The sequence below is a fragment of the Armigeres subalbatus genome, chromosome 3, assembly GCF_024139115.2.
Source record: "Armigeres subalbatus isolate Guangzhou_Male chromosome 3, GZ_Asu_2, whole genome shotgun sequence".
Lineage (NCBI taxonomy): Eukaryota > Metazoa > Arthropoda > Insecta > Diptera > Culicidae > Armigeres > Armigeres subalbatus.
Genome location: NC_085141.1, coordinates 30,115,085 through 30,142,067, shown reverse-complemented (window position 1 = coordinate 30,142,067; position 26,983 = coordinate 30,115,085). Strand labels below are relative to the sequence as shown.

At 37.4% G+C, this 26,983-nt stretch overlaps 2 protein-coding genes across 3 annotated transcripts in view; both read right to left on the bottom strand.

Annotated features, from left to right (window-relative positions):
- The window catches only part of LOC134221190 (disheveled-associated activator of morphogenesis 1), a 470,343-nt gene that overhangs the window by 33,833 nt on the left and 409,527 nt on the right, over positions 1–26,983 (bottom strand). The gene's annotated exons all lie outside the window — the stretch shown is intronic.
- LOC134223592 (CD63 antigen-like) lies at positions 6,528–7,345 on the bottom strand. The gene has a single exon (XM_062702776.1). It carries the CDS (start codon positions 7,282–7,284, stop codon positions 6,607–6,609), a length of 678 nt encoding a protein of 225 aa, XP_062558760.1. The 5' UTR covers positions 7,285–7,345; the 3' UTR covers positions 6,528–6,606.

Genomic DNA, 26,983 nt, shown 5'->3' with positions numbered 1-26,983 from the left:
TGGTGAAGATTCAAGAAGAATTTTTGGAGAAATTCCTATGCGATTTCCTGAAAAAAAAACCAACAAGGCATTCCTAAAGTACCTCCAGAAGAAATTCAGAATGAATTTTTCGAAGGAATTCAGAATAAACTCCTGGGGGAATTCTGACTGAATTCCTGGGGAAATTCTGAATGAGTTCTTTGGAGAATCCAGAGTGAATTCTTGGGGGAATTCAGAATGAATTCCTGGGGAAATTCAGAAAGAATCCCGGAGGGAATCAGAATGAATTCCTGGGGAAAATCAGAATGAATTCCGGACGGGAAGCAAAATGAATTCTTTGGGTAACGAATTCCTGGGAGAATTCAGAATTCAGAATCCTGGAGGAATTCAGAATGAATTCCAAGGGGGAATTCAGAATGAATTCCAAGGGGGAATTCAGAATGAATTCCAAGGGGGAATTCAGAATGAATTCCAAGGGGGAATTCAGAATGAATTCCAAGGGGGAATTCAGAATGAATTCCAAGGGGGAATTCAGAATGAATTCCAAGGGGGAATTCAGAATGAATTCCAAGGGGGAATTCAGAATGAATTCTAAGGGAGAATTCAGAATGAATTCCAAGGGGGAATTCAGAATGAATTCCAAGGAGAAATTCAGAATGAATTCCAAGGCGGAACTCAGAATGAATTCCAAGGGGGAATTCAAAATGAATTCCAAGGGGGAATTCAGAATGAATTCCAAGGGGGAATCCAGAATGAATTCCAAGGGGGAAATCAGAATGAATTCCAAGGGGGAAATCAGAATGAATTCCAAGGGGGAAATCAGAATGAATTCCAAGGGGAAATTCAGAATGAATTCCAAGGGGAAATTCAGAATGAATTCCAAGGGGGAATTCAGAATGAATTCCAAGGGGGAATTCAGAATGAATTCTAAGGGGGAATTCAGAGTGAATTCCAAGGAGGAATTCAGAGTGAATTCCAAGGAGGAATTCAGAGTGAATTCCAAGGAGGAATTCAGAATGAATTCCAAGGGGGAATTCAGAATGAATTCTAAGGGGGAATTCAGAATGAATTCCAAGGGAGAATTCAGAATGAATTCCAAGGGGGAATTCAGAATGAATTCCAAGGGGAATTAAGAATGAATTCAAGAAATTCAGAATGAATTCCAAGGGAATTCAGAATCAATTCCAAGGGTAATTCAGAATGAATTCAAGGGGGGCTTCACAATGAATTCAAGGGAAATTCAGAATGAATTCCAAGGGGGAATTCAGAATGATTTCCAAGGGGGAGTTCAGAATGAATTTCATGACGGAATTCAGAATGAATTCCAAGGGGGAATTCAGGAAGAATTCCAAGGGGGAATTCAGAATGAATTCCAAGGGGAATTCAGAATGAATTCCAAAGGGGGAACTCAGAATGAATTCCAAGGGGGAATTCAGAATTAATTTCAAGGGGGAATTCAGAATGAATTCCAAGGGTGAATTCAGAATTAATTGCAAGGGGGAATTCAGAATTAATTTCAAGGGGGAATTCAGAATGAATTGAAAGGGGGAATTCAGAAAGAATTCCAAGGGGGAATTCAGAATGAATTCCAAGGGGGAATTCAGAATGAATTCCAAGGGGGAATTCAAAATGAATTTCTGGGGAAATTCAGAATGAATTCTAAGGGGGAATTCAGAATTAATTCCTGCGGAAGTTTAGAATGAATTCCTGAGGAAATTAAGAATGAATTCCTGAGGAAATTCAGAATGAATTTTAAGGGGGAATTCAGAATGAATTCCAAGGGAGAATTCAGAATGAATACCAAGGGGGAATTCAGAATGAATTCCAAGGGAGAATTCAGAATGAATTCCAAGGGAGAATTCAGAATGAATTCCAAGGGAGAATTCAGAATGATTTCCAAGGGGGAATTCAGAATGAATTCCAAGGGGGAATTCTGAATGAATTCCAAGGAGAAATTCAGAATGAATTCCAAGGGGAAATTCAGAATGAATTCCAAGGGGGAATTCAGAATGATTTCCAAGGGGGAATTCAGAATGAATTACAAGGGGGAATTCAGAATGAATTCCTAGGGGGAATTCAGGAAGAATTCCAAGGGGGGATTCAGAATGAATTCCAAAGGGGGAATTCAGAATGAATTCCAAGGGGGGAATTCAGAATTAATTCCAAGGGGGAATTCAGAATTAATTTCAAGGGGGAATTCAGAATGAATTCCAAGGGGGAATTCAGAATTAATTGCAATGGGGAATTCAGAATGAATTCCAAGGGGGAATTCAGAATGAATTCCTAGGGGGAATTCAATAAGAATTCCAAGGGGGAATTCAGAATGAATTCCAAGGGGGAATTCAGAATGAATTCCAAGGGGGAATTCAGAATGAATTCCAAGGGGGAATTCAGAATGAATTCCAAGGGGGAATTCAAAATGAATTTCTGGGGAAATTCAGAATGAATTCCAAGGGGGAATTCAGAATTATTTTCTGGGGAAATTCAGAATGAATTCCTGAGGAAATTAAGAATGAATTCCTGCGGAAGTTTAGAATGAATTTCAAGGGGGAATTCAGAATGAATTCCAAGGGGGAATTCAGAATGAATTCTAAAGGGGAATTCAGAATGAATTCTAAAGGGGAATTCAGAATGAATTCCAAGGGGGAATTCAGAATAAATTCTAAGGGGGAATTCAGAATGAATTCCAAGGGAGAATTCAGAATGAATTCCAAGGGAGAATTCAGAATGAATTCCAAGGGAAAATTCAGAATGAACTCCAAGGGGGAATTCAGAATGAATTCCAATGGGGAATTCAGAATGAATTCCAATGGGGAATTCAGAATGAATTCCAATGGGGAATTCAGAATGAATTCCAATGGGGAATTCAGAATGAATTCCAGGGGGAATTCAGAATGAATTCCAGGGGGAATTCAGAATGAATTCCAATGGGGAATTCAGAATGAATTCAATGGAATTCAGAATGAATTCAATGGGAATTCAGAATGAATTCAATAGAATTCAGAATGAATTCCAATGGGGAATTCAGAATGAATTCCAATGGGGAATTCAGAATGAATTCCAATGGGGAATTCAGAATGAATTCCAAGGGGAATTCAGAATGAATTCCAATGGGGAATTCAGAATGAATTCCAAGGAGAATTCAGAATGAATTCCAAGGGGAATTCAGAATGAATTCCAAGAGGGAATTCAGAATGAATACCAAGGGGGAATTCAGAATGAATTCCAAGGGGGAATTCAGAAATAATTCCAAGGGGGAATTCAGAATGAATTCCAAGGGGGAATTCAGAATGAATTCCAAAGGGGAATTCAGAATGAATTCCAAGGGGGAATTCAGAATGAATTCCAAGGGGGAATTCAGAATGAATTCCAAGGGGGAATTCAGAATGAATTCCAAGGGGGAATTCAGAATGAATTCCAAGGGGGAATTCAGAATGAATTCCAAGGGGGAATTCAGAATGAATTCCAAGGGGGAATTCAGAATGAATTCCAAGGGGGAATTCAGAATGAATTCCAAGGGGAATTCAGAATGAATTCCTGGGTGAATTCAGAATGAATTCCTGGGGGAATTCAGAATGAATTCCAAGGGGGAATTCAGAATGAATTCCTAGGGGAAATTCAGAATGAATTCCTAGGGGGAATTCAGAATTAATTTCGAGGGGGAATTCAGAATGAATTCCAAGGGTGAATTCAGAATTGATTGCAAGGGGGAATTCAGAATGAATTCCAAGGGGGAATTCAGAATGAATTCCAAGGGGGAATTCAGAATGAATTCAAGAAATTCAGAATGAATTCCAAGGGGGAATTCAAAATGAATTTTTGGGGAAATTCAGAATGAATTCCAAGGGGGAATTCAGAATTATTTTTTGGGGAAATTCAGAATGAATTTCTGAGGAAATTCAAAATGAATTTCAAGGGGGAATTCAGAATGAATTCCAAGGGGGAATTCAGAATGAATTCCAAGGGGGAATTCAGAATGAATTCCAAGGGGGAATTCAGAATGAATTCCAAGGGGGAATTCAGAATGAATTCCAAGGAGGGAATTCAGAATGAATTCCAAGGGGGAATTCAGAATGAATTCCAAGGGGGAAATCAGAATGAATTCCAAGGGGGAAATCAGAATGAATTCCAAGGGGGAATTCAGAATGAATTCCAAGGGGAAATTCAGAATGAATTCCAAGGGGAAATTCAAAATGAATTTCTGGGGATATTCCAAGGGGTAATTCAGAATGAATTTCTGGGGATATTCAGATATGCTTGTGGAAATTAAGGATGGATTCCTAGAAGACCTGAAGGGTCTTGATGAGAAATTTCAGATGGAACCAAAGGAGGAATCACTGGAAAAGTTCCAGGATGATTTTCTGGTGGAACTCTCAAAAATATCTGGGTGGAGTTATCGTAGGAATTCCTACAGATTGTAACTGGAAAGAATCATGACAATTGGACTAAAAACACCTGAGATATATCGGGGCAAAGTTGTCGTTCCACGCTTTTTGCAGGGGTTGGTACTTGCAGTGTAAAGTAACGGTATTAGCACAATATATTTATAGAAATCACAAAACTCACGAGTAGGCCTTCAGTTAAAGTCGTGCATAACGTGTCGATGAATTTCTCCTGGGAGTGTGTGAGCAAGACACCAGAAAACCGTTACAGACTGATATGAGATAATGCCCTTATGAATGACCGATCCAAATTTAAAAAAAAATCCGTAGATTTCCGCAGAAATTTTCAAATTTCCATAGATTTTATCTACGGATTCGTAGATCCGTAGAGAGCAATCAATTACGTAAATCTACCGAAATTTCCGTAGTTCTGGAATCGCTGTGTTGTCCCCAACGGCATATGGACAAGAACAAAGCGTTTTATCATAGTCGGTGGGGGTTGCTTCTCCGATTGTCAAACAGTTTGCTTCAATTAAAATATTCAGTTTAAAAATAGCTGTACAGATTTTAATCCTTTGATTCGAAATCCGTCTACAGTGGACGGATTTCGGTTTAGGAGGTATTAATTTAATTCATTATATTATGTTAGTTTCTAATGTGCAAATACGGAACACTTTAAATGTAGAGGCCTTCGTGCTCGGGTATCAACAATACACGATTCATTTGCATTCGATTCCTACTTTCTAGAGACATTTTCATATACTGAAGTGCTTAAGTGTACGGATTTCGATGCCCCACGGTAGTTTTTTTTACACGGATTCTCGTAATAACATGGATGTTTTTCCCCTGTGTAAAAAAAGAATCGGGTGTAGTCTAGAGAAGGTAAATATTTAGGACTTATGCTATAGACCGAAAATTTATTTTCATAAGAAGACGTCAAGTTAAATAAAGCTCAAATGAGTCTTCACTTCTAAGGGGCCCTCCTTAGCCGTGCGATAAGACGCGCGGCTACAAAGCAAGACCATGCTGAGGGTGGCTGGGTTCGATTCCCGGTGCCGGTCTAGGCAATTTTCGGATTGGAAATTGTCTCGACTTTCCTGGGCATAAAAGTATCATCGTGCTAGCCTCATGATATACGAATGCAAAAATGGTAACCAGGCTTAGAAACCTCGCAGTTAATAACTGTGGAAGTGCTTAATGAACACTAAGCTGCGAGGCGGCTCTGTCCCAGTGTGGGGATGTAATGCCAAGAAAAAGAAGAAGAAGAAAAGTACTGCCGCTGGGTATCATCTATGGTGGGTTTCAGTTGGATAAGGTGAATGAACCACGAAATGTATCAGCTGTTGAGACTTGGGAGAACCTAAACCTACCTAAAGTTCAGGTCCTAAAATTAAAAAAAACTGGTCTGAGTCAAATCACCTTATTTAAACACCTACTCAATGTCCTATTTGCGAAACATCCATTAAAATAAATACCATTAAAAGATTATAATTCTACTAACCTACTAATTCATGTATCCAGTAGTTGGGATATGTTCGTAATGCATATGGAAGATGATAGATAATTGACCAAACACGATCTATTGCGGCCACAAATTGTGGGAACTCTGAATGAGTTGTGATTGCTTATATCACACGCTAAGTGGTCCTCCATTTATCTAAAAATGGTCACCCCAAATTTACGATTATGTATTAACACCGTCCCCCAATCACGGCGGGCAATGCTTCAATCAAGGCAAATTAGCAACGCATAAATCGTCGCTCGTCTGACCTCACATTTGCATCTCTTTTCACCCGGTATTAAGTGAGCAGTAGGTAAGTGGGTAAAGGCAGATAATTACATTATATCTACTTTTTAAATATGCGAAGGTTTCTCCCCAACAGGAGTGCACGTTATGCATGGACCCATCCGACGAACCAGACAAGATGGGGAGAAAAAATGATCGCCCTGGGGGTCACCCGTCAGTAACATGCGTCGGACAAGGGTGCTAAAGTGCCTCTGCATTCCATTTAAGGCGAAACACAAGGAGGTAGTTACACAATCCCGCCGCCAGCCTGTGCAAATCTTGAACTTGGCGGGACAAGGCTGCAAAAATTCCAAAAGTGGTTGCAAGGAAGTCATTTTTTCGCAATTTATGAAGGATTCCATTGTAGATTGATAGTGAACGCAGCTATTGAGCGTTGTATTTAATTCAACACAAATGACAAAGCTATCAATTTTATATGAAGGGTACATTTCCGCATAATTAATTCGATTCATTCTTGATCCCATTGGCGAAGCAACTGGCAAACAGTAAAGCTACGAAGTCGACAGTAGCAAGCACTATGAGGCCTACTCCAAGGCTTTTCGTTGTATGGCGAATGTAATTTTCCAATATTTGCAAGCATCCATCTACAAATGCCCTGCAATTTTGGTCTAATCCTGCGACACAGCACGATGTTGGAACCCGTCCACCATAGGTGGTCCAATCTTGGAAAGACCATTTCCCACAGCAGCGGTGATCTGTTTGGAACTGCTCGATCCGCTCGCTGAACGTCCCGCTTTTCAAAACTTGATCAAATGTTCGCTCAAACCTTCTCATTTCTCGATTCGGAACTCCGTCATTTCTCCCGAACAGTACTGCCGCCATCGCCGATTGGAAGGTGATCAATGCCATCAGCAGAACTATGTACAGCACCATCAACGAGAACGACTTTCGTATGACACCGTGGATACCGTAGAATCCGGTTGCAACCATGGCCCAACCCAGCACCAGGGCCAGCTTCATCGCATTGGCCGGCAGGCTATCCCGCCCGACCAGGTGGATCAGGTCGGAATATTTGTACATCATGATCAGGCTGAAGATCGCCAACCAGATACCGCAGATGACACAGCACGTATTCAGCACGATCAGAGATGTTTTGACCGTTGACAGATTCGGCATAATTTGATGTTGTGATGTTGACTCTTGTTGACCATCACGGCACACCGTGGTTGACCGTGTTGATGCGCATTTACCGCCTACTGATCTAATCTTGATCTAATTAGATCTAATAGGATCTAATTGGGTAATTCATTGAGTAATGTTCAGCTACAAAATTTCTTTTGAATTCCTTTAGTTATTTTTTGAGCTTTTCAGGAAAATGCTTCTCTCAATTTCACCGATTTTTTTGACGTAAACTACGTCTAAGGGGAAGACTCAGATACAGGGTGTAAAACCGAAATTTCCAAATTCGAGACCGTCACGAAATTAGGATAGATTTCAAACGCTAATAGCGTCTTTATCTTTCGATGGATTTTCGACATTTCGACATTGTTGTTTCAAAAGGGCGAATGTCGCAAACGTAAACATTGACTTCTTCCGCTGATTTCAGGAAGATTAGAGACTTCTGGCGGTATTTTCCACTTTCGTTCGATAGAAGACGCGGAGCGCCACCAGTTCCAAGTGGTTGCTAGCTGGGAGCGGTCCTAGTTGTTGAGGAATTTGCAGGAAAAGGCATTGTTTACGTTTGCGACATTGGCCCTTATGAAACAACCGTGTCGATTTGCTTATCAATCGATTCAGAAACTCTCCAGCAATTTGCCAATTCTATTGATACTATTGATTATCAACGTAAAACTATTGAAAATGTTGTTTCTTTCCAAACCGGGTGAAAAATTCAATTCCGTTAATAAATCCCCAACACGGACATCAGATTGCAGTAAGGTACGGGCCTTTTGATCCACTTCTTCGTTTTCCCTGTGTATAAAAAGCCCCGTGTTTCGCGTGCGCGCGTCATTTTCATTCTGGATGTCACGGCGAGCGGACCAGGGCGTCCAGAAGCGGTTCCAGTGACAACGGCTGTCTCAGCGGTATAATGGTGCGGATGAAATTTTTTCGGTCGGTGGTGGTGGCGGTCGTGGAAGCAGCAGCACATCATTTTCATCCGTGTTCCATCTTCGGCGGATCTGGCAATCGACGGCGTTCGTTGAGCCGAATCATCGGATGGCGGTCGCGCAGCCCAGTGGCTGCTGTTAATAAGGCACATAAGTGGCAATTAATCGGTTCTTTGCAGGACCATCATTATATTTGTGAAGAAGGTTAAGTTGAAATAATTTTCCTAAAGTTAGGAACTGGAAAATTCTTCGGTGAAGTTTTCTAGCGTAATTCGGAGTTGTATGAATTTAGTGATTGATAATGTTGATATTAGACGAACTTTCTTCATAGAACAAAGCATAATTGTTTGGCATCGGTAGCGGAATCATAGCATTAGTGCCGGTCCGAGCATAGGCTGTCATCGGAAGATTGCTACAGCAATTTATTCACTAACGTGGCGTTTGCAACGATTTGGATGTTGTCGGCACAACATAAAATTTTTCCCGCGAGACTCTAATTTTGTATTTTTCCTGTTGATGATTGAAAAAGAAATCGGTTCCGAGATAAGCTTTAGCAAGCAAGTATCGGAAGGAGACCATGCAAACAATTGATTCGCATTATGACTGAAAAATTGTATGGCGTCAGTATTGATGTTTGCTACAGATTTTTTGACGTAAACTTCATCTAAGGGGAAGACTCAGATACAGGGTTTAAAACGGAAATTTCCAAATTCGAGACTGTCACAAAAATTAGGATAGATTTCAAACGCTAATAGCGTCTTTATCTTATTTTCGACATTTGCTTATCAATCGATTCGGAAACCCTTCAGCAATTTGCCAATTCTATTGATACTACATATTGATTATCATTAATGCTTAATTTTTTGACGTAAACTACGTCTAAGGGGAAGACTCGGATACAGGGTGACAAATGAAAATTTCCAAATTCGAGACCGTCACGAAATCATGTAAGATTTTGAACTTTAATAGCGCCTTTATCTTCCTATGGATTTTTGAGATTTATATATCAATCGATTCGGAAATTCTCTACCAATTTGTCAATTATATTGAAACTTTGGGTTATGAATGTTAAAATAGGGTATCGGATCATTTTGGCAGCACCCTCTTTTCTTGTCCGCAAGAGTCTCGTTTCGGCCGTCGCCGTTCAGTGCGGTTGGCTTTTGGACTCTCCTTTTTGTGCGGTGTTTCGCACAAAAAGTAGAACAATGGAGCCGGACCAGTGACCGCGGTCGAAACAAATGTAACAAAAATGCGTAATGTAGTGCATGGTGTATAAAAAGTGATCCAGATAGGGGCATGTTTTTGCCACCCCCATGAAACGGCTGTCATCCACGAACAACTCGCCTGAAGCCGAAAACATGGTGCTGCAACATGGTGCTGGATGTAAACATTGCCGGTTAAGCAATAAACACACGAAGTCAGTATGTCGAAATCGGATGCGTAAGCGACATGTGTTGTATTGTTAAATTATATTCAACGAGATGTATTGCATTGTTGCGTGATTCTCGGCGTGATTAATTGGCGCTTTGATGTTGCATGAAGAAGAAGCAGAAAGATGATATTTAAAATTTCTCGCACGGGAAAACATACGAAGATATCTCTGAAATTCTAGAGGCAATCTAATTAAAAACGGTAAACAGTACGGGGTTGGACTTTTCTTATACTGTGTATTAAGTATGATATCGCAGAGTAAAAATTGAAATTGAAATATTGTGTTTATTGTGCAGTAGAAAACAAGTCTAACCCCGTACTGCTTACCGTTTTTAATTAAATTGCTTCTAGAATTTTAAAGAAGAGTTTCAAAAATTTCTTCGTATGTTTTCCCGTGCGAATATTTTTGATTATCATCTTTCTGCTTCTTCTTCTTCTTCTTCATGCAACATCCAAGCGCCAATCGCAATTTCTCTCGCGGCAGTATGAACGGAGCTTAAAATAGCAAAGGCAACACTAGCGCCACCCAATCGGTAGACAGCTTCAAGAACTACATCTCATTTCAGGGGGGTGGTTTTTGCAGGCATGAGACGATCAATTGTTATCAATGCCAATGCCCTTGTTAGTAATGCAATCAATTTAAAAAACGACTTTGGAAAATGCATTTTTTTTGCAAACTGAAAACTAATAAGGCCGTTACACATATTTATTAAAAATTATGGTCTCCGCAAAGTCAAGGGGAGGAGGTAATCTTCTTCTTCTTCTACTGAATCGAGCGGCATGAAAATTTGAATGCAGAGGTTTTTGGGGCCGGGAAGGTTCTTAAGATGGTTAGAGACCGCTCTCCTCTTTGAAACCTGGCTCATATACAAATGAAACACCAATTTCATCATAACTCGAGATCAAGCAAATGGAAACAAATCTGGCGTGTGGAGGTTTTGGAAGAGAAGACATGTTTCTGTGGCGGTTTGCAACGCCTCCCCCTTCTGGAAAGGGGGGCTCCCATACAAATGAACCAAAAATTTCTGCATAACTCGAGAATTAATCAGAGAATAAAGCAATTCTTTATTGAAAGTTCTCAAAATTTACCGGAATTTTTTTTTGTTGCTCCTGAAGTTGTTATTTTTGAGCAAAATAACAATGTGGGTGAGACATATTTAAAAAATATTTATATCGGCCTAATAATATTTTGTCCAATTGAATGCCCGCCTGAATCAGAAGGATTTAACTTTGATTCAGGAAGTGTGAATGCACTTAAGATATTTTTATAATACGTGGATGCAATAATGCAATACTTATTGTACACGACAAAAGCTTCGGAACGCATACGTTCTTGAAACAGGCTATATGAGATACAATAGAGCTATCACCTTCTTGTTCCCTGATTCAAAAGTCTTGCAATGATATTAATAAAATGTTTGCACGAATATGTTATCCATAATGGTAGAATCATACTCATATCTGAAACATCGAGGTTTCATGCACGAGCTAACTCGCCTGCGATTCTGTAGGGGAAGCATCGCGCTTGAGTTTCTCGGGCAGAATCGCATCGCTTCGCTCACTCACCGAAAAATGATTTCGTTCTTAAAAGCGTCGAAACGCAATCGAGACGTATGTTTTGCTTATATATAATTATTAGCCATTGTTTTAGACGAAAAATAGTTAATTCAATGCATTCAACAATGAAGAACACGTAAATATCATGCAATGATGAAAATTGCGATTCAAATCATGAGCAAATCTCTCGGTCATAATTCTGATGGGATTTGACTCACGCATGGTTTGAATCGCCGATGAGATTTAAGATTTTGAGATTTTACCAACACTGCCTGACAGTAGGAGTTAGAATGTAATAACACACACACTATCTTTTCCCGTCCGCAACGTTTACTACTCGCGCACCACAACCAAATTAATTGGGTTTTGGTACATGATTGACATTTTATGATTTCTCGTGATGCACGGAAAACAAGATATGCCTATGATTGGAATGTTTCTGAATAATAAATGTTGCAAACGGAAAAGAGAATGCTTCCCTAGGGCTTCTTCTATTGAAATATTTCATCAAATGCTTCAAAACCCAAATGTAGGCAATTCGGATCCAAGAAAATCATCATTACCACTGAGGACTAAATTTGGGTTTTCATAGTAAATTTTTTAAACAATTGTCGTATCCAACAATTTTCATATCTTAAGATACGCTAGTTTTGTTCGAAACCAGTGACATACATAATCAAATGAATTTTCTAAAAATATTCATGCATGATGGCACTACAATCCTCAATGAACAAAACTGCCTTACGTAGTTTACGTTGGGCGGTTGTGTCTTGTACATAACACTTCTGATTTTTTCTACAACAAATATGATTTTGAAAAAGTATCATCGGCGCGTGCTTATTCGCAATCTACATGCTGATACATTTACAGTTACATCAAACAACTGAAAACCGAAGTACGCCACTCCAAAATTACGAGGTGACAATGTTAGAAAGAGACACAAGATAGGAAAAATAACACGGTGTGTAGTGCCTCCCCGAGTCACCTTAAGGGAAGATCCTTTAATTACGTAACGCAAAAATTGGGCATTTTCAAACCCCCCTCCCCCTATGTCACACTTTTTGTATGAAACATCTAAAAATTATGTATGGGTCGTCACACTTCGCCCAACCCCCCCTTCCCCCTCTAAGCGTTACGTAATTTGTGGACGCTCCCAAGACCCACTTTCATTGATGGTAGCCGATCGTTAGTACTTCATATCAAATATCATATCATATCATAGCATATCAAAGAATATTGTGGCCAAATTTCATAAAATTTGGTCAACAAAAACCCCCCTGACAATAATAGAACAAAACCTGCCAAAGCCGTCATTCCTCCTACTCATACAAGAAAATTTAAACTGAGCGCTGCTATGTTAATGACGACGACCGCGCGACCCACACCATCGCCGGGAATAAAATTTCCGGTAGGAGCTCCGCCGATGCCGAAGGTGGTACCACGGTCTGCTCTCCGCGACATCTCGAACGAAATGGCTCGCGCGCGCGGAAGAGCTGCTTTCTTGTAATCAATAAAGTTGAACCTGTAGCCACGCCCCTTTGGGGGATGTGTGACGGTTACACAATATTTGCATTCATACCGGACAACAAAGAGGCGGGTCTAATGAGCCATCTTTATTGATTATAAGAAAACTGCTCTCTCGCGCGCGCGAGGCATTTCAGCACCTAAAAACTCATGGATGAGTTGAATCATCGTATGTTTTCTGTATGTATGTAGAATCACGAGCGCGCGTCAAACGGAGAAGCTGCAAAAGTGTTTTCGCATGGATGACTATCTACCAAAATTATAAGTCTTTCTCTGAATCGTGCTCTCGTGATTCTACTACCGACGGAAAACAATCTGCTATCACCAAGCAATTAAGTTTTACTTTGATCAAAATTCAATGCGAATAACATTATTGCAACGTCTCTCTCCGACAAACTGTGCAGAATTGAATATGAATATGAATATGAATATGAATATCGAATAGTAAAGTTCGCAATATTCTGACTTTGGATTTGTTGTTATGACTGATTGGAAATGCGTATTATTGAAAACAAATTGGACTATTGAAAATAATTGGTTATTATCATTGCACCAAAAGGTTTTTCGTAGTTTACGTCGGGCGGTCGTGTCTTGCACACAACCCTTCTGATTTTTTTTCTGCTTTCAATAGATACTTTAAATGTTAATTCTTTGGTATTTCCACAGAAAATAACTATAAATTTCCACAGGAAACTCTTACAAATTTCCACGGAACGAATTTTAACAGAAAATTTCTAACAATTTTAACAATAAAAAGTCATTAGAATTTCCACAAAAAAAAATCACAAAAAATCGATGCCATCCTGTTGATCGAACGGTTCACAACACTGCTTCCCCATCTGTATATGTACCCTTATGTACCTTATCCGTTACCGGTAACCATTTTATGCTTGACAATATTTTCCATCGTTTGTTGACTTGCATGTTCCAAGCGACAATACCACAACCGGCTTGCATCCATGATATTACTGATGTCAGCTTGATCAACGAGGTCTACTCCCATCATCTTCCTATATGCTTCTTTCCTCCTACGAAAGCTGTTCCTTTATCATCGCTAGCGTAATCCTGACGATCGACTCTATTCGACTCCTCCCTCAGCTAGCAGCCGCTGCTTCACTGTTTTCAGGGTCAAGATCTTTTCGTCCAAGTTTTCGAGGGCTGTTACCAAAGGGTCAGAGCTATCCGATAGAGTTAGAAATAGCTGTGAAACTAAGTAATTTTCTACCAGCTTGGCACCTGCAGACTTCATTAAACACCACGAAATGGCTACGCATAGATGATCCCTCCTTAATACGCAACCTTGCAAGCTGCTTTCTCAAAAGAGTTTGACTGGTCACAGAACGTGTCGCGAATGTATCTTCTACTACTTCTAAACGTTCGTCCAAAATGAATCCCATCAACAGCGATATTGTCTTCCTGTCCAGCTTATACTATTTCGGCCTAGCATCATGAGTTACAGCCGGAATTTCTTCCTTTAACATTGACGAGACCTCCGCCGTATCCAGATAAAGCTTTACTCGGAACTACCAATATTCATAATTCGATCCAGTCAGCTGTGGGATATCAGATCCTTCCTTCATTGACAACCTAAACGAGGTTATAGTATAGATCTTGGTATAGATTGACAAAAAATGGGCTAAACGCTTTTCAACAGAACAGAGTAACGTGCTTCATTGAAGATGTTTATAATATCTGGTTAGCTTGAAAACTTGTAATGGAATGAGAGTTCGGATTTGACGTGATCAATAACGTCTCTATTTCACAGATTCCTTCAATTGATCCGTTTCTTCAGAATTTATTCGGAATTTTCGTGGGAAATTGTCCGGAATTTCGGGGAAAAATTCACTGGGATAAATTCTCCGGAACTTACGAAGGAAATCTTTTGAATTTCCGGAGTATTGGTGGATTGGATCGGTTTGTTTATTGTGCCGGCCATTCCTGAAGTCAGGTATACAGGTAGAGAAAATTTCAGCTCTAATTGATATTTACTTGCTGTGCAATTTAACTTCCTCAAGGGCACATTGCAGTAAATGATTACTTCCGGCACATTATTGTACTGCGAGCGTTTTATTTCGAATTCGAAGAACACTTTGGATACACCATTATGGGTGCCAAACCTAAATATGGGAAATCACTCTCAAGACATTTTCATGCAATGGCGTCTGGACTAGCAATGAAAGTATCATTTCCAATAACTCTATTTTGCTTGTAGTACAAACCATCACTACTACTACTACTACATCTACTTTTTTTGGAGCACACGTCTATTTCACTGTGTAACTATAAATGTAAAACAACCAGCAACAAAAACTAGAAGCCGGAACCGGAATAGTATCGATAAACAGCTTTTAAACATGGGCGGATATCTATTCTCAATAAAATCAAACTTGTCGGGCACTTACGAACCGTTCGGATCCATGATAACACCATACTTTATGTAGGTGTTCTTCCAAAGCAGAGGAAGAATTTATTGAATGCGGGCGTCTCATCACACATAAATGTGATCGTTTCAATCCATAATAACACCATTCTTCTTGCGGGCGTCCCACCATGGCAGAAGAAGAATCTCTTGAATGCGGGCGTCCCACACCGCAGCATTCTGATCCACAATAACATTGATCTTCTAGCGGGCGTCCCACCAACGCAGAGGAAGAAATTATTGAATGTGGACATCCCGCCATGCAGAGTTGTGATCATTACGATCCACAATAACACCATTCTTCACCAGAAAGAATCTCCTGAATGCGGGCGTTCTACCATGCAAAATAATGATTAACCCCGGGGCAAGTGGGACCTAATAAACGCTAGTTTTAATTTTAATGGCTCTATCAAAAATGTTGTTTAAATATGTCCCACTTGCCCCATGTATGTTAAAACTCAAAGACAAGTGAAAATTTCAGATGTTGGCTTTAATTGAGACATTTAACCCTTTCCCGCCCACGACTTTTTTCAAAGATTTCAATAGGAAGGAATCATCTTTGAGAAAAATGCTAGAACAAAAGTTATTTGGCATAGCCAAAATTAGTGGAAAACAAAAGAAAAAGTTTTTGATTGTAAATCAATAGTTAATTGATTATTTCAAAAATTTCAAAAGTTATTCCTTTTTGTTGTTGAAACAATTCAATGAAGGTTAGAAGGTGCAAAATTTGATGGTGCACCACAGACATCATGGGCGGGAGAGAGTTGAATAGTTTTCGATAAATTCGTTGGAAATCCATTAAATTAAAATGAAACTATTAGCTTTTCCCGGTAGGTCAAAGTCATAATCAAGCAAAAGCATTAGTATTATGGTTTTGATATCTAATATATTTGTGTCGGGTGAATTCGTTGATAATTCTGCTTCCATTGCTATCATCAAAAATGTTCATCGATTGATCGGCACCCATAGTACCCTCCGTATTTTTACTTGCTCCAGGATACCTTATTACGATCCACAATGAGCATGAGCATGAGCAGGATGACCATACAATTCGTAGTTGCTACTTCGTGATTGACCAGAACAATCGAAGTTGCACAAGGAAATCTTGGATTGGCTTGACATAATTAATGTGTACAATGCGTGAGTTCTATTATTCAAAGAGTCAATAATGGCGCCGGCCAAGTCCTTGTGGCCATCGGGGAAGGGAAGGAATATTTGTGTGACATTCGTTGTTACTAGAGACCGAGAACACCTCTGCATCTCCACGATTGTCACAGGAGTTGGATTTCGATAATAAGGAAGGGTAAGGATAAAAGTAACATAGGTCTGGATTCACATTGGTATGCAAGGATGTTATCGATCATTTAGTAATTTACATTCGATCATTTAGTAGTTTGTCAATAACTCATTCCAGAATCTGAATTTCAAAATATGTCGTATGGTGGATCTCTTGTGCGAAGGTTTTTCTACAACTCTGCCAAATGGTTCGTTGTTTGAATTCCACTAGTAACGGAGTTACAGCTATAGTTTCAGTAACTTAGACTAAATGATAACGAAATTCCAATCATTTAGTTTAAGTTACTGTAACTAGCGCTATAACTCCGTTATGAGTTGAATTCTAACAACGAACCATTAGGCAGAGTTGTAGAAAAATCTTCCCACTAGAAGTCCACCATACAACATATTTTGAAATTCAGCATCTGGAATGAGTTATTGACAAACTACTAAATGATCGAACGCAAATTACTAAACGATCGATAACATCCTTGTTGGTATGTAATATGATCTATGAAACTGTGGACAATAAATTTACAGACACTACTACAACATGGATAGAATTATTAAGATATAGTTTTAATTAGTATAGAAACGAACATTAGCTCATTTCTTGTTCTAGCATTGCAGAACTTATGATAGATATCATAGTTTGATTACAGCTTGCACTACGTAAGAAATATAAAGCAGAGAGGAAAAAACATTAAACAAATGAAATAATATATGAAACATGTAGAGTATTGGGTTCATTACCAATAACATGTTCCCATATCAATCATACATATTTGTAAAATGAGCGATGTAGTCGCAATATGTGTCGTTTTATTATTGAAACGAAAAAAAAAGAAAGATAATGGTTTCCATTTAGCCTTGCGAGCAAATGCGTGGGATAACCATTCCGTAGATTGCAAGTTCGATTGTCGATCCCGGTCTAGCATGTTTTCGGGTGGAAAACATTCTCGACACCCTGGAATAAATGTATCTTGTGTGGCAAGCACAATGCATATACTAATAAGTTGAAAAACATGCCAAGCTCTAGTTGAAATGTAGAGCCATTTAGAGGAAAACAAAACAGTTTGAGCTCCAACTCATTGTTTTTGATGGTGATTGATATGGGTACATGAGATTAATTCAAGGAGCAGTAAACCTATTAACGGTGAGAAAATTGAAACCAGAGAGAGATCGTGTAGAAATATTTTCATAAATATGTTCTAGTATTCTGTATGGTATATAATTATTAGCGGTTAAGATAAATGTGTAATTGTTTGACATTGTTGAGTAAAAATTTTACAAAATTCATGCAGCAACATATAGCGATTTAGTATTTTTATTGTGTGTATGTGTTGAAAAATATTGACAGCTAATACAAAAACTGATACCTTGAAACATCGAATGATATCAAAATGTATCAATATCTACAACTACCTCAATTCCCAATGACGTGTGTGTTACAGATCTTGCTAATTGTTCTATAAGCACTTCACTGTTCAAAGCTACAGAGAAGATTTCTTTTGATTGACTGTACCTACGAATCGACTAATTGAAAGGCTATGGAATTTATTGGCGTATTGTGAGATGAATACAGCAGAAAAGACTTTAGTTGTGGTAGAAGCAAAAACAAGTAAACAGAAAGAACTCCTATTTCGATACGAAAATTATTTCAAGATTTTTGGTGGAATCTGCACTAGTCCACCCAACTCCACCACCCCACTGCACCCCCGACAGACACGCACCCCGACCCCAACAGCAGGGCCGCCTCCAGCGTCCCGCACTCGACTCGACTTCGTACTTGAAGTCGAATCAAGCACGAGACACCGAAGACGGCCCCACTGCTGAGGCCGAAACACGCATCCGCCAAACGCACAATAAAGTAGCGGAACCAAATGGAAAAGCACAAGCTCGTCCTATGACCTCTTTCGATCCCACCACCCTCTACCTACCCTACCCACTACCCTCTAGAGCCTACAAAGGAAAAACAACATGAAACACGCTCACCAAATTAATCTTTCGCCTTGCAGTTCGAAGCCTGCAGGAACAGCACTTTAAATATGCTAGTTCACCATTTGTATTTAAAAACTACACACGCGCTTCAGGTTTCATACATTTCGCGATCGTAATTAATATCTACGTAATCCACTAAACACAATAGAAAAAATCACCATCAATAGAACACAGAATAAATGAAAAATAAATATTAAAATAAAAAAACTCCTCGGGATTGTTAAAGAACGTATTGGAAATTCTCAACATTTTCCGAAAATTTTATTGTTGCTCCCTAAAATTGTTATTATTGTGTTTTTAGATCCGGTGAGAGCGGGGAATACTTTTTTTTTAATTTGTAACGGCTTTTTAAATTAAAAATTAGATTTTAAAGTTTTCAGTTTCTAAACTTTGAATTTTTAGTTCTCAAATTTTTAAATCTTAAAAGTTCTAATTTGATTTTTTTTTTTTCATTTTTAATGTTAAGGTTTCCAAATTTTTTTATCATGTTTTTATTAAATTTTACGTCTTCAATTATTGAATCCTTGAAATTTTAAATTTTTTTTTTCACACTTTTAAGTTTTTTTTATTTTTGATTGTTTAAATTTTTAAACTATATTTTTCTTGAATTATAATTAATTTAAAATGATTTATTATTTATAATCTCAAAATTCATAAAGTTTATATTTTTTAAATTTCAAAATTTTAAAATCTCTGAGTTTTATGTTTTATGTTTATTTTCTCAAGTTTTAGGTTTTTGATTTTTCCAAAATAATATTTTTTTAAATTTGAAAACTTTTAAATTTTCAAAACTTTGCGAATTTGAAAAAAAATTTGTTTGTTTAAGTCTCTAATTTTTAAGTTGAGTCAAGCCAAAAAAAAAAAAATTAATACATATTCAGATATGTTCCGATTTTGTTACGCTCCGATTTCGTCAACAAAAATATTCCGTTTTTATCAACAAGAAATTTCAATCATTTTTTAGAGATTTAGCTTTTAAAATTCAATAACTTGGGTTAGCGTCTGGGCAAATGTTGTATTTATAGTATTTCAAGCACTAGCGGTAAAAAAGCCGTAACTAACAAGACAAAGTTTCTCTACACCGACTTCTCATCATCGAAATAAAATAGACAAGATGCGGTTTTGTTTGCACTTTATTACTTCAGGACGAAGGATTACATTGTTATCTGGCGTTCTGATATAACCGAAAAATCGTTGAAAAACTTTAGAAATTAGAAAACAGCAGAAATTAGAAATTAGAAAACAACAAGGCCAGTAAATGTCAAAATTTATGAGGAACGAAAGAGAAAGAGATGTTTCCGTGCAGTGCCCTATACAAAAATATTTTCACGGTTACTTTGATAGTCTTTTCAAACAATTTACCGCCTTTATTACATCTCTTCAAAACGTCATAAATCTCAGATCATTTCACTACCGAATTCTCAAAACGGCTTTGACCTATCCAATGATCCAACTTATGAATGATGTTAGATATGATACCCAAGTGAAACCATTTAGCTTATATGACTTCAATCATTACTTGTTCTAGCAATTGCAGGCCTTTACGGTTGGCTAAAATATTCTGGAAGTCGTATTGTTTTATGTAATCATCCAAGTCCGTTATATGCCTCAACAAAAAAGTCCGCAGCTAAATTGCTCGACACACACACCTCCTTGGTTATTGTGCATCTAATAGATATCTTGATCTTAACTCAAGATCATTTTGGAGGACCTTGGATATCTTCTTCTTCTTCTTTTGCTATGGCTCTACATTCCAACTGTAACTTGGCCGGCTTTTCAACTTAGTATTCTATTAGCATTTCCTCAGTTATTAATTAAAATCTTTTCTATGCCCGCCATTTCATGAGTACCTATGTATCTTGTGAGCCAAGTACAACGGGAACGCTATGCTAAAGGAATCTATAATGTTTCCCAAACGAAAATATTCTAGACCGGACCGGATCTAACCGTGAGCACCTCGTATTCCAGAAAATTTTGTTTACATTATTCCTTTTGGATATATTAAGTTTATTCCAAAGACATTGCAAAAACTTTGATTGATTGACCTGGTAGATACCTTGAGCTGAACTCGAGAATGTTTTGGAGTACCTTGAACATCTGAACAAATTCAAGAGAATTGAGTTTGCATGGTGCGCACATGCTTATTGAACCATGTTGGGTACATATCGATGTTGAGGACATTGCATGAAGCCTTGGTTGTCCGGTAGGTACTTTGGGTTGAACTTGGAAACGTTTTGGAATACCTTGACCATCACTGAGAAAACTGGATTCATATGATGCGCATGTGCCTATTGAACTGGGTTGGGTATATGACGATGATGATGACTTTGCATAAGCCTTAGTTTATTTGGTAGATCCCGTGGGCTGAATTCGAAAACGTTTTGGAGAACCTTGAGCATCTCGTATTCCAACGATCAAGATGACTAAACTTGATTGAGTGTTCAGATTTATTAAAATAATGTGGTATAGGATCCAAATATTTCAGATTCATCTGCAAGCTGTCAGAAGAAAAATCTTCCCAAGGTTTCGGATATCTAGGTCTTCAGGGTATAGTCAAGGTTTCCCAAGGTTTCAGATATCTAGTTCTTCAGGGTATAGTCAAATTTGACCTCCAATATTTTCCTGGGTAGGCGACATCCTGATGAACATTTTTGCTGAAGAAACTTGGGACCTAGCTCTCTTCGGTAGTTTTTCACAGCCAGTCTCCAACGCTGGGCATATATGACCCATCCGTCCCGAAAGTGTTAAGGAGGTCAAATATTTTAAAATTTATTGTTATGTTATCAACGGATGCCACCTTATCTTAGGGAACATTCATAATTACGTCACGCGGACGAGAGGGAGAGAGAGGGTTTCTAAAAGTCTGACTACTCATATCAATTTATATGAAATTTTATACAAAAAGTGGGACAATGAATGGAGAATGGATTGATAATAGTTATTTTTTTTCGTAACATCATTTATGGACGTTCCCTTGATGCACTCCTTACTTGTCAGGAACCTCAACCAGTCACCATTGATGATAAATATATATTTCCCATGTCTTTTCACTAACCCTTGCCACCCACTAGTATGTTCACGTGGTTTATGGACAGTCTTTTAGCATTAATATGTTAGAACCTGAAAATCTCACATTTTATCAGCAATAAATCATTTTTACTAAAATTTTAACTTAAAAAAATCGTCTAAGAAAATTATTCCGATTTTGTCACTGTTCCGATTTTATCAACTGAAACTCACGGACCGTGTTGATAAAAACGGAACATACCTGTAACGTATTTTGCTTGCATTATTCAAAACTGGCAATTCATATTTTTAAAATTTTTGTTGCCTTATTTTTAAAGTTTTTAATATGTAAATTTTAGAAAAATTCGGTATTTAAAAAAAAATTAAACTGTTTTTTAAATTAAAAATTTGATAAAAAAAATTTGGTCGGCAAAAGGTGAACCAGCCTGTTGTGAGATTTTTCTAGTGAAACTAGTAACACTGCTACGATGCCCCTTTAGTGATTAGTATCATATATCAATATCGATTGGGATGTTGTGGAATTTCACCAGTGCACGAGTCCAGTACCAAAATGTAGGTTTAATATTATTCAATTTGTGTAAACATCATTATTTTAAGTTTAATCTTGTATACATAAAAATGAATTTCTGTCTGTCTGACCCTAATAGACTCGGAAATTACTGAACCGATCGGCGTGAAAATTTGTATGCAGAGGTTTTTAGGGCCGGGGAAGGTTCTTCAGATGGTTCGGGACCCCTCCCCTTTTGGAAAGGGGGGCTCCCATACAAATGAAACAGAAATTTCTGCAAAACTCGAGAACTAATCAGAGAATAAATCAATTTTAGGCAAGCGAAGCTCGTCGAGTCTGCTAGTTTGTAAGAATAATGAACTCCAGTATTGAAGCTGCCCAAATGAAGGTTGCTTTCGATAATTGTACGGTCGTGCCATATTCAACAATTATCAAATTTTAAAATTTCTAAATCTTCAACATTTAAAAAAAAACAATTTTTTATATTTTAAAATTTTAAATGCGAGTTTATTTTAAAATTTGTAAACTTTATTTTTTTCATTTTTTTTTATTTAAATTTCTTGATTGGGCCTTTACAAATATTTAATACAAATCTGTCCTTCTCTCCTGCGAAAAGTCAAGGGGCGGGGATAAATATTAACCCTTTTGTTACCGACAGGGTACCCGGGTACCTTTTTCGTTTTCAAGTGAAATTTTTTTGGGGTTCTAAACATCGCAGGAAACTGAAACTCCGTGACATCTTCAAACTCGGCAAAATTAAGATTTGGGTGGTACGAAAATGAAAATCCAGTAAGGGGGGCTTGGGGAGGGGCTTCTTAATATTTTTACCCCGTAACGTACCGACAGGGTACCCGGGTACCCACGTTTTGGTATGACCATTGCTATGGATTAAGAAATTCATCCTCTATCCGATCCATGTCACATAGGATCAATCCGGATTACCTGGTTACCGGAGTTCCGGATTTGCTAGACCATGTCTCAAAAGTGGAGAAGTTGATCTTATAGAATCCAAATGATGATTTCTTGTATCCTGAGTTACCAGTTTCGCAGTAAATTCGAGGATTATGATTTCTCAACGTATTAGAACCACGAGATCATATGGACGCGGAACGGACATCCCGGAATATGTTCCTGAGGGCCCTATAGTGGCCGCAAATTCATTCCTGGCAATATGGGTATCAAAATTCTTGAAATTGCTTCGGGAACATGTAATTCATATAGTTGAAACCATATGATGGATATGAACCAGAACGGTCATTCTGGAACAGGTTCCCGGAGGGCCCGTAGGGGCCAAAAACTCATTTAGAATAAACCCTAGCTATATGGGTATCAAAATTCTTGGAATTGTTGCGGAAACATATTTTCCATGTAGATGAGACAATAGGATGGATATGAACCGGAACGGCCATTCTGGAATAGGTTCCCCGAGGGTCCGTAGGGGCCAAACACTCATTTAGAATAAACCCTGGCAATATTGGTATCAAAATTTTTGGAATCGTTCTGGAAACATGTTTTCCATGTACTTGAGACCATAGATTGGATATGACCTGGAACGGTACTTATGGAACAGGTTCCCGGAGGGCCTGAAGTGACCATTAATTCATTTGGTAGAAACCCTGGTAATATGGGTATCAATATTCTTGGAATTGTTCCGGAAACATGTTTTTCATGTAGTTGATACCATAGGATGGATATCAACCGGAACGGTCATTCTAGAACAAGTTCCCGGAAGGCCAGTAGTGGCAAAAAACTAATTTAAAATAAACCCTGGCAATATTAGTATCGAAGTTCTTGGATTTTTTCCGGAAACATGTTTTTCATGTAGTTGAGACCATAGAATGGATATCAACTGGAACGGTCATTCTGGAACAAGTTCCCGGAAGGCCAGTAGGGGCCAAAAACTCATTTAGATTAAACCCTGGCAATATGGGTATCAAAATTCTTGGAATTGTTCCGGAAACATGTTATTCATGTAGTTGAGACCATAGGATAATAAGTTTCTCAGAGGCCTAAAGTGACCATAAATTCATTTAGAATAAACCCTGGCAATATAATAACGTGACAAAAGCGGGACGTGATAAGATTGGGTCGAAAATGACAAAATCGGGTCAACACTGTGTAACTTTTCACTTATCTCTTCTCTCTTCTCATTTCTCTCATTTCACTTTTCACTTTTTACTTTCCACTTCTCACTGCTCACTTCTCACTATTCACTCCTCACTTCTAATTCGACCCAAGAACCATTCGGCCTAACAGCCATTCAGCCTGATGACCCAACATCGGTCCCATCTTCTTGGAAAAACATGTTTCCGAAAATATTCCAAGAATGTTGATGCCAGGGTGTCTTCTAAATGAGTTTGTGGCTACTTTAGGCCCCACGGGAACCTGTTCCAGGATGACCGGCCCGTTGTTAAACCATCCAATGGTCCAATTACTTATCAGATCATGCTTCCGAAACAATTTCATGAATTTTGATACCCATATTGCCAGGGTTTCTTCAGAATGAGTTTGTGGCCACTTTAGGACCCTCGGGAATCTGTTCCAGGATGACCGGTCCGTTGTCAAACCATCCTATGGTCCAATTACTTAGCAGATCATGCTTCCGAAACAATTTCATGAATTTTGATACCCATAGTGCCAGGGTTTCTTCAGAATAAGTTTGTGGCCACTTTAGGCCCGACGGGAACCTGTTTCCGGAACAACCGTTCCGGGATTAATTCATAAGATGGTCCTGTAACGTAGTTAAGTTATAGTTATAGTTAAATTTCCAACGAAGTTTATTAGTCATGACGCAAGAAATCTTCATTTGGTTCAATAAATATCTTCAATTTACACATACTTTGGGACTTGGCCCAGTTAATCCGGAATTCCGGTTACCAGGTAATCCAAATCGGTTCTCTTAAACATGTATCGAATAGCGGGTAAGTTCCTGCATCCGTAGCAACCAAAATCGTCAAAATCGGTGAGAAACTGACAATCTTATGATAATTTTAAGTCCGTGGGTACCCGGGTACCCTGTCGGTAACGTAAGGGTGTTTTTTTGTCGGTAACAAAAGGGTTAAAATAAAAAATTAAAAAAGGGTATCGGATTTGTCGAAGAATGTTTTGAAAATCCTCAACATTCCCCGAAAATTTTATTGTTGTTCCCTCAAATTGTAATTATTGGCCAATACAAGCTGATTGGAGGGGGATATTTTTTAAATATTTGTGTCGGCTTTTAAAATTGTGAAATTTTTAAATAAAAAAATGGATTTTTAGATTTCAAGTTCTTAGTTTTTTAATTTTCTAAATTTTGAAATATTGTTTGAAAATTTTGAAATTTTTAGTTTGAATGTTTCAATCTTTAAATCTTTAAATCTTCAAAGTTTTTAATTTTGAATTTTAAAGTTTTTTTAAATTTTAAATTGTGTTTTCATTAATTTTTACGTTCTCAGCTTAATTAAATAATTAAAATTGAATTTTTACATTTTTCTTTTCAAATTTGTAATTGTTTTAATTTTTGTTTTAATCTTTGAATTATTATTACATATTTTAACATTATAAGGCCATTACAAATATTTAATTAACATTTTGTCCTAATGGTCTCCGGAAAGTCAAGGGAGGGGGGGGTGGTGGTTGGTAATAAAAATTAAATGATATAACGAAAAAAATAAAAAAAACTCCTTGGATTTGTCAAAGAATGTTTTGAAAACTCTCAATATTATCCAAATTTTATTTTGCTGCCCCCTTAAAATATTATTTTTGGTCAAAAAAAATCCGAAGGGTTGGGGGGCATAATGGTATTTAAATATTTGTATCGGCCTAATCTATAATTAATTTTTTTTTATTTTTGATTTGAAGAATTTTTAAATTTCTATTTTTTCAACTTCAGATTTTGAAATTTTAATTTTTTAAATCTCTAAATTTTTATGTTTAATAATTTATTATCTGAATAAGAATTTTTACGATTTTATCAGTTTTTATAATATTTATTTTTTTAGCTTCTATGTTTTTGTTTTGCTCCCAATTATTAATTTTTTAATATTATTAATTTTATACTTCTAAAATTTAGAGATATTGAATTTGGAAAAAAAATCTTTAATTTTCAAAACTTTATATTTTTGGTTATACAAATTTCTATTTAAATTTTAAAACAAACTTTTTTTTTGTTGGTATTTACGTATTTTTTTGTTGGTTTTACGTTTTTAATTTTTAAGCTCCTAAAATTTGATTTTTTTTTTCAATTTATCAATTTTTGAATTTTTAAATCTCAAAATTTTTAAACTTGTTGAAAAAGCTCAGAAATTGCTCCAAAAATTGGGGCTCGGATAATTAAGATTCATGTTCCATCTTTTTTAAATATCTTTATTGAACACAACGTTATTCAAATGGAGATTGATGGGAAAAAAATATGTTCAATTCTAAATTCAACTAATTTATTGAAAAAAAAATAAGCAACTGATGGCATGTTAAAGATTGCTAAAGGAGTGAAGGTTTTGGTTGAACTTGTTGGCAAAATGGCTCGATGAAACATGTAAATGCTTGATTGCGGTTATCAGTTTATTCTTTTGTTGTGAGAATGAAGAACTTTTTTTTTGGTAATTGGTTGTCAATAAGTTGAGTGTGCATGTGAACAATAGTAAAACTTTTTTTTCGAAAATAGTTTTCTCATTCTTAATAAAGATGTAGACGTTTCCTGCTTCGTGAGGGCAAATAATTTCAAATCTTTTTTGATTGACTTCGGAGTCCAGTGTAGAATATCGAGAATATCATTCAGTGTGAGTTTCGTGGATTTTATTTCGTGGTTCCAGTCCTATGTGTCAGTTTCCACAGAATGTGAAGAATTTATGATAAATAAAGTGTAAAAATAAATATATGATTATCTGCTGAATCTTTGGTCATTGTTAGCAAAGCAAATAATGATACATTTTTGCAAGGAAATATCCATCCTAATTCAATAACTAAAGCTGACAAATAATCATATATGGCAAATTAATCATTTTCAAGATATTTTGACGAGTGTTCTTTTTTTTTTCTAATAAAGTA